This window comes from Telmatherina bonti, assembly GCF_933228915.1.
Source record: "Telmatherina bonti genome assembly, chromosome: 8".
Taxonomy (NCBI): domain Eukaryota; kingdom Metazoa; phylum Chordata; class Actinopteri; order Atheriniformes; family Telmatherinidae; genus Telmatherina; species Telmatherina bonti.
Genome location: NC_136626.1, coordinates 18,191,583 through 18,200,651, shown reverse-complemented (window position 1 = coordinate 18,200,651; position 9,069 = coordinate 18,191,583). Strand labels below are relative to the sequence as shown.

General features: G+C 39.3%; 1 protein-coding gene across 1 annotated transcript; it reads left to right on the top strand.

Annotated features, from left to right (window-relative positions):
* Window positions 1-7,114: 7,114 nt before the first annotated feature.
* b3gnt7 (UDP-GlcNAc:betaGal beta-1,3-N-acetylglucosaminyltransferase 7) lies at window positions 7,115-8,359 on the top strand (the record flags this gene model as incomplete). The annotated part of the gene is made up of 1 exon (XM_079245499.1): window positions 7,115-8,359. The coding sequence occupies one exon, from the start codon at window positions 7,115-7,117 to the stop codon at window positions 8,357-8,359; it is 1,245 nt and encodes a 414-aa protein (XP_079101625.1).
* Between the last annotated feature and the right edge of the window lie 710 nt (window positions 8,360-9,069).

The window sequence follows — 9,069 nt, the reverse complement described above, 5'->3', positions numbered from 1 at the left end:
TCATTCCTAGGGGCAATTTAGAGTGACCAATTAACCTATCATGCATGTGTTTGGATGGTGGGAGGAAGCTGGAGTACCCGGAAAGAACCCACGCATACACGGGGAGAACATGCAAACTCCACACAGAAAGGCCACCGACCAAACCAGCCAAGGATTGAACTGGTGACCTTCTTGCTGTGAGGCCACAGTGCTAACCACTGCGCCACCGTGCAGCCCTCAACTGTACATGTGTTATGCAAATCTCCCATTCCACCACATCCTAAATGTATTCTACTTGATTCAGATATAGTGACCTCATTTTCATGTCCATGAAACCAGTTTGAGAGGATCTGAGCTTTGTGACATGCCACATGATTTTGGTGGAAGTGCGCATCAGAAGATTGGTACACTGGAGATACAAAGGGATGGACATGGTCAGCAGCAATACTCACATAGGCAATGGCGTTTATATTGTGATCATTTGGCACCAAGGGATCAAACATGTGCTAAGAAAATACCCCCATTACAACATTACACCATCACCAGCCTTAAACAATGTAAATAATGATGGATCCATGATTAATGATATGTGCGCCAAATTATGACTCCCCTGATATCAACTGGTGTTTTAATTAAGACAACAGCTGTTCACTGGATAGTTTCTTTGTTCTATAAGCCTTAGAGATGGTTGTGGATTTAAATTCCAGTCAATCAACACTTTGTCTGGTAGCAACAACTGTGCAATGTTCAAAGTCTCATAATGCCAGGTTTGAACTTGCATGTGAAATGCATTGAGGTGCTGTCGTGTGACTGGCTGAATAGCAACAGTACCTGGTAAATCAACCAGTAAGATTATGTAGCATATATGCTTTTAACACCTTGAAATGTGCAAACACTGTTACCTTATTAGGGCATATAAACACAACACAAACATGATTAATTGTAAATGTTTTTAAAAGAAAAAAAAAAGGGAAAAGGGAGCTTTTTTAATTATCAAAAGATGTTCTTTGTTGTGCTCTTCTTTTTTTTTCCTCCTTTTTTTAAAACAACTAATTACGAGTGAAGATGTGGAGAAATTAATAGGACATAACATTATAAAGATGGTTTGCCAGCCTCTGGTGAAATAAAAAAAGAAAAAAAAGCAGCAAGAAATGGATTAGTGGTTTTTGGCTGGGTAACTCATGTTAACTCTCATGATAGATGACATCTTCAGCAGTTAACATTATGGATGCAGCCCGTGAGGTCCAGCACAATGTGAGGAAACAGGCTGCACATGACATACTGACGCATGTTCAGCCAGGTGGCTGATGGTGAAACGGTCCAGCTGTAATGGCAAAAGAAGGAAGCTGCTGCTTTCTCTCAAAACAAAGCTGAGATAAACACTCTAAGGAAGAGCTCACAGAGAACGAAAACTATCCGATGGAGCAATTTAATTGAAAGTTTAAACAGATTTGTAATGTGATATTTAAGGTCATTTTAGGTAGTATTTTTTTGAGGGACTGATTTATTTAGTGACAACAGCAACAACGAAAAACTGTAAATATCTTCTGCTGAGGACTCCCATGTGTCATGAGGATCACTGGCACCCATCTGAGCTGTGTTTATCAGCAGACAGCCATGTGCACAACTGATAAAGGATGCCTCCAACCAAAAAGAGACAGCATTTCCCAGACCTCCTGTTTCCTGCCCCCCACCCCCCTCATCCAACAACAGCACATTGTTGCAAACGCTTGTCTTTCCTTTGAGGCTATGTTGGATTTTCTGGTAAGTACATCAGACTAAGAAAGAAGTTAGGAGGACACACAACTCTGCAATGTAAACTGTAATGTTAAATGTCAAAGAGGCCAACGTTCAAATAGAATCAACTCGAAACTTTATTAGGAATACACTTTTTATAATTCTGACCTTCTCAGGAATGTCCTCACAAACAACCCATTAACCTTTAGAGAGAAAACACTTCATTTTCACGATGTGAACATTGGAACAAATCCAAGGTGTGGGCTGGTATTTTCTAAAAGTCACCTTTTTGCCTTCAAGGTTTGTTAATATATGATAAAAAAAATAAATAAATAAAACAGCTAAAGACCACTTACCTTCTTCTATAGTTACTATGGGTATCGAAACTGCTGAATTATCTATATGAGACAGCAGTTCTGGACTTAAACTTGACAGTTCATTGTCAAATGAAAGTTTGAAGGTTAAATCTCAACTCAGTTGTCCCTCCTTTACTTGTTGAAAGGTTTTGGTGATGTAACGTAGTTTGCTTTGTGGTAGTTGTATTGTATAAATTATGATTATATCTCCACATGTACATATACAATGGATAGTGACAGAGAGTGTTAACAGATGAACATCTGACAAATCGCCCATTACCTTTCCCCTGGGGTTGTGGTAAAGGTCCACAACACATCCTCTGCCGGTTATGCCGGTTGGTGTCTGAGTTTTGAAAAAACAATCCACTCAGCCATAGTTGGATATTCCCAAAAGCAAAATGACCCAAAATTTTCTAGAATTATCCTAAATTTAATTAAGTGCAACATCACATTTGGCCTAACTACATATTGGGTGATCAAAAAATGGCATCAAGTTAATAACTGATATGCAGCATGAGATTGAAGAAATAAACTGGACTTTTAGGCATTAAATCTGTTAAAGTATTAAAAAACAAGAAGTTCAGTCACCAGTACGTAAGACTTTCTGGACCATGTGTGTGTGTGTGTGGTGGGGGGGGTAGTTGATCTGTATAAAGAAAGTTGTGTTTACCTGCTGCTCAAAGTGGCATTAACACCACAACCTCATGACACCACGTTTGTGCTTTTTGAGTTTTTAACAGATGACAGTCCTCAGTTGATGGTTGAGTGGAAAAAGGGAGAACAAATCCCCTCAAGCCATCTTCTTATCTTAAACAGTAAATTCTTTCATGGTGACAGAGGAGTTTACGGCCACTGAAAGGGAGAGAAAGGGAATTTTTTTCAGGGGCTCCCTCATTTCAGTTCAACAGTGGACAAAAGAGAAACAAAAGTAATCCTCTCCTGCATTTCCCAGGTGTGTTTTAACCTAACAAGGTCTTACAACAACATAATGAAGCATTTCTCTATTTCTCTTTGCCTACACGCTCAACTCTTTGTACATTTTATACACAGTTACGTTTCTGTTTTGGCATGAACTACAGCAAAAGGTCAAATTAGCAGAGAGGTGTTATTACTGATAACGGGTTTGAGGGAATGGGGACTAGGACAAAGGTGGGCCGTTTTACCTGTCAAGGATGAAGATTTTATTACTAAGTTAATATATCTGATAGATAATACTGATTATTTTCTGTGAAGCTGGACAGTTTCATAATTTATGAGTGCATTTTGAAATGATAACCTTCTTTGTGGTTAGCTGCTAATCTTTGGACTTTGTGCTGAAATTGATGTGGTTGAAACCCATTGCAGGGTTCCCACCAATAATCCCCCAATAAACAATGACAAATTGTTCAGTGATTAAAAACAATGTTATACTGATATTGCATGAAGCAATAACTGTATAATAATAATCGGTTGGATTATAGATTATTGGGATTACTATCATTCCATTGTTTTTGATTATAAGTCTTTTACAGTGAATCAGTACTCCATGTAATGACTAATCCATCTGTTCTTACTGGATTAGCTTTAAAGTCGCTGTTGTCGGCTGCTAATGCCTTTATGACAAATCCTGATTAAGCATGAAACGAAACTCATATTCAATGAAACTGAAGCAGCAGTTTACCATGGTCAAGTTTAGTTGTCAGAACTTAGTTGTTAGAACTGAGTTTACAAAAAAAAAAAAAGGAAAAGATGAAGCCCACTGATATCCATGACCACTTTGTTTCTGTGCAGAACTTGCAGAGACCAAATTTACAGAGATACAGAAAAAAAAGGAAAAAAAATGTCTAAACGGGAAAAGACACAGCTGCAAGGCAACAGGATGCATATGTGCCTGAGAAGGATGGCTGGTTGGAACCAGGAAATGGAGAGAAAAGAGGAGGAAGGTGAGATTTGGAATCACAGCTGCATCCAGACGGAAAAAAAATTCCTGTTTTTAAGCAGAGATATTTCATTGTTCTTTCCCGCGACTATAAAGAAGTTGTGACACACACTTTACCACAGCAAGTGTTCGGTGCAGTTGTGAAAGAGTTGGCTGGGCAACCAGCCATCACAGTCCTCACTCCATGTTTCTGTTAAAGAGACTATTACAATAATCTGTAGGTTTTTTATTTATTTCATCATGAAAATGTAATAATGATTAAATGATCAGATAATAAATGTGTGCTCTTAACTATGTCTTTCCTACTATAATACAATAAACTATTACTTTCTTAAATTGCTGGAAAAAACACGTGAAGCATCCTTAAGTATTACCTAAGAGTTCTTTCAAACACGACAATGTCTGTCAAACTAATATCTCACTTTAATGAGACACGAACAAACAATACTTATTTAAACTTGTCTAGTTAGCTTTATGACAATTTATTAAACCAGGAGCCTCCTGCTGATGTCAGCAAAACTAAATATAGTAGGCTTACTGAAGAAGATCATTATCAGGATGACGGGAATATCAATTGCTAAAAATTTTAGCCTAGATGACTTCACCGGTAATGGGATGGCAACCTGTCCAGGGTGGACCCTGCCTTTCACCCAGTGACTGCTGGGATAGGCTCCAGCTGCCCAGCAAGCCCTAATGGGACTGGGGATGAAGAAAATAAATCAATGAATAATTAAAAACTTCCTGCGATGGACTGGCGAGCTGTCCAGGGTGTACCCTGCCTGTCGCCCAAAGCCAGCTGGGATAGGCTCCAGCTTCCCCGCGACCCTGAATTGGATTAAGCGGTTCAGAAAATGAATGAATTAATGAATTAAAAACTTCACCTCTGCGTGTTCCAACAATGCAAATACAAAGATCTGGTCTGAATTCAGACCTTTATTTCAGCAATGATTTTATAAGTAATCTTTCATTGGTTGTATTTTTTTTAAAAAAATGTTTACACTGTACAGGCAACACTAACTTCATCCTTTTAGCCACATGTACAGGTTTCAGACCTCTGTTTGAAAATTACACACAGCCATAATGGAATGAGCATCTTGTAGCCACAAGGTCTACTTGCTTATTTTTGGAGTCTTGTGAGAAATTGTAAGATGTGTAAATATCAGTATATATGTTACTGATTAATAATAAATGAAGAAGGTCAATCACACAAATTCAGCAGTTCCAGGTTTAAGCAGAAGAATCATACTGTTGACTGCAGGGTCAAAACTGTCAAATGGTGAAAATCTACATCAAACCATTTTAAGATGAGGCCATTTGAAAACTTTTTAGCTTTTAGCTTTGCTCTGCGTTGCTCTAAGTGTCACTCAAATATGCAGTGGTAAGAATTGGTTATGTCCAGCCTTTTAAGGGTTTCAATGGGAGTACGAGTACGTGGCTGAAGGCATAAAAGAACAGTCAGTTTATGAAGATAAATATGTGTCAAGTTTCTAAACAGGATATTTTGTGGTTTTAGAGTGAGCGGCCAAGAGATTTAGAAATTTTACGACACTTATTGTGAACCTGTGAGTTATGGTTATTAACTATCCATTCAACAAACATGATCTATCATCTTGCTTTAAGCTAATAGGAAATTCGGAACATAGGAAATTCGGAACATTTTAGTCATAATTTACATTTTTTTTAAAAATCCCAATATTTGCTAGTTTCCGTGATGATATTAAAGTGACAAATGTGCGTAAAGGTTTTTAGTTATCTATACAGATTAAACTAAAGAAACTCATTATTTGCTTTGTCATTAAAAGCCTTGTCAACTTCACGACTGAATCTCATGCTTTAAAAGCCTCACTGTTCATTCACCAGCCACATCCTGTTCCACATGAGCTCGTGCGTAACCGAGCCTTTAAGAGCGGCTCGGCAGCGAACAGAGCGCGCACATGCGCCAGAGCGCACGCGAACACTTCAGATCTCTCCCTAGCTCTCCTTCCTGCTTCAATATTCAATCGCTGAAAAGGATTGTCCTCACGTTGTTTCTCTGAAAACCCGTGACACTTCAAGTAAGACTACCCTGCTGCTCTAGTCGTTTGGTTTAGCAGAGAAACTGGGAATAAAACACGTAAGTTGCACTCTTTTCTTTATTATCATTGTTGTATATTTTACATTTGTTGCCTCGCTAATTTTACACTGTCTACTTAAAAAGAAAAAAAAAAAACAACTTAATGCACAAGACACAGTTTGGCAGAGGATGATATTGGAAATCCTTAGGTGAATTAAATAAAAAGTGTTGCAAGTCCTTCATCAGTTGACTTAACATAGCAGAAGATGGGACAGCTCTCGCAAGCAAATGTAATCTTTTGGTTTCATTATAGTGTAATACGAGGAAACTTGTGAAATTTGAATTGGCATTTAATGGTCCTCCCGATGGAACTCCAGCTGATTGTTCTGAACTAATCACAGTTTAATTAGCTACTTTGGTGGTTTAGGAACCTTAAAGGTATTGGGGCCCACCAGGGAGTTTGTCAGAAGCAGTGAACAAAACGAGCCCCAGCATGACATCATGGAAGTGTTCTTCAAGATGATACTGCTTCATTGAAGGGTGTTAATGTGCTATATTATGAGTTTGACTCATGGGAAACCAAATGAAATTAAATAAAGAAGAAAGCTGAATGTGCGTTTTGCATGTAACTAAATGAAAAAAGACTATAGGCTGTTTTGGAGGAACATTTTTAATATGAAATGCTTTGGTGTTCATCTTTGTGTAACAGTGGTATATTATTTTAACGGGGGCCATAAATCTGGGATGGTAAACATGTGAAAACATGTAAACAAAAAAGGGTACAAAAAATGTTGCCCCGGGGGTCGCTGCTACTCCATAAAGGGAAAACATTCCACAGTCTGTGGTTTAGGTGTTGTTTGATGTGAGAATAACCCTTAAATGTCATACAGTTTTGGTAATGTATTAGTTTAAAATCCAGCTAGATCAGATTCAAAACTCAAAGTTTAGTACTAATAGAATATTAATCCCATCAGAACACATCATAACACATATTTCAGCTTTCTATCTATTTAAACACATTAGATTATGTTCCTTAATCTGACTCATTCTCAATCTTTGTTCTCCCATAGAATGAACAACAGAGAACGCTGGAGAGTGTACAAAAGGGTGAGTGTCATGTTTTTCCTGGCCGTGGTGGCGCTGACTGTTGTCCAGAGGGGAAGCATCAACATGGGGGCTCCCTTCGAGCTTGAGAGACAGGCTCGCATGCATTCTTCTCAGAGAGCAGAGCCCGGAGCTGAGACAACTGACCTATTCCAAGGGATAAAAAGCTTTTGGAAAGTTGGCAGGCAGAAGTCAAAGGCTAAAGCTCAAAACAATACCCTGGAGCCAAGGACTGTTGCAGATAGCAGCCCTGGTGCCTGGGATGTGACAAGCTCCAACTGCAGTGCCAACCTCAACTTCTCAAACCAGCCGTGGTTCAGGAGCCTGGAGAACAACTTCAAGCAGTTCATGCTTTATCGACATTGCCGTTATTTTCCTATGCTCCTCAACCACCCAGAGAAGTGCACGGGGGAGGTATATTTGCTTATGGTGATTAAGTCAATGGCCACCCAGCACGATCGCAGGGAGGTCATTCGAAAAACATGGGGCAAAGAGCAGGTTGTGAACGGCAAAAGAATAAAGACCCTCTTCCTTATTGGTAAACCCTCCAATGAGGCAGAAAGAGCGAACCACCAGAAACTCGTTGAGTATGAGGACTACATCTATGGCGATATTCTCCAGTGGGACTTTTTAGATAGTTTCTTCAACCTGACTCTCAAAGAGACCCATTTCCTCAAGTGGTTCCACGCTTACTGCCACAGTGTCCGCTACGTTTTCAAGGGTGACGATGATGTCTTTGTCAGTGTGGAGAACATTTTGGAATTTCTAGAGAGCAGCAGCCAGGACAAGAACCTGTTTGTGGGGGATGTGATTTACAAGGCTAAACCCATTCGTAAAAAAGACAACAAATATTACATTCCCCAAGCTTTGTATAATAACACATTCTACCCTCCATATGCAGGCGGAGGGGGGTTTCTGATGGATGGGACGTTGGCTAGAAGGCTTTACTGGGCTGCAGATACCCTGGAGCTCTACCCCATTGATGATGTCTTCTTGGGCATGTGTTTAGAGGTGTTACAGGTTGCCCCAGTAAAGCACAACGCCTTTAAGACGTTTGGATTGGTGAAAAACAAGAAAAGTAAACTGAACCGAGAACCTTGTTTCTTTAAAAACATGATTGTGGTGCACAAGCTGCTCCCATTGGACCTCATGCGAATGTGGAATCTGATCAACAGCGACTTGATGTGCGCACAGAAAATGGAAGTCCTATAGCTTCACGAGAGTGTCGGGTAAAGATAGTGCCAACAAGCTGAGCTTTACCTCAGCTTCACCTGCCATCAGAAAGTGCAGCACAGTACAGGAAAGCTGAGAGCAAACCTCCCAGGAAACTCTCCTTTATGTGGAGAGAGATCAAGACAATCCTTGAATTTGCTGATTTTGGGCAGCAATGCAAGTTTTAGAGGATTTTCCTCAGAAGTATGTTATGAAGAGCTTTGGTCTTTCTTGTTTATCTGAAAAGGTTTATTTAGAAATGTATATTTATGAGAGTTTTGAGAGTTTAAAAAGACAATCACACACTGTCGGCACTCAAATTTAGACACAAACCTTACCTGGAGCTGCTATATCAATGGGCACAGCAAGGACTTCAAATTTTAGAGCTAATTCCTTTAAAAAGAAAAGTAGACAATAACTATTAATATATTCTATTCAGTGTAAGATATTTTGGTAAGGGCAGCAGTTATCATTTGGTATTGAATTGAACTGTTCATGTTATACAGCCTGTGGTTCTGTTGAAAATCTCTCACACCCTTTCAGATCAGTGTGGCATACTGCAGTGACTAAAAATAGTTTTGAAGTCAGGAAAACTTAAGTTTCTACCTCACTGATTTGGGCAAAAACATTTCACTACCACATGCCGTTCTTTTGTGCTACCACATCATTTTTGAAAAACAAGATTTGACTTGCTAACCATAGAGGCCCTC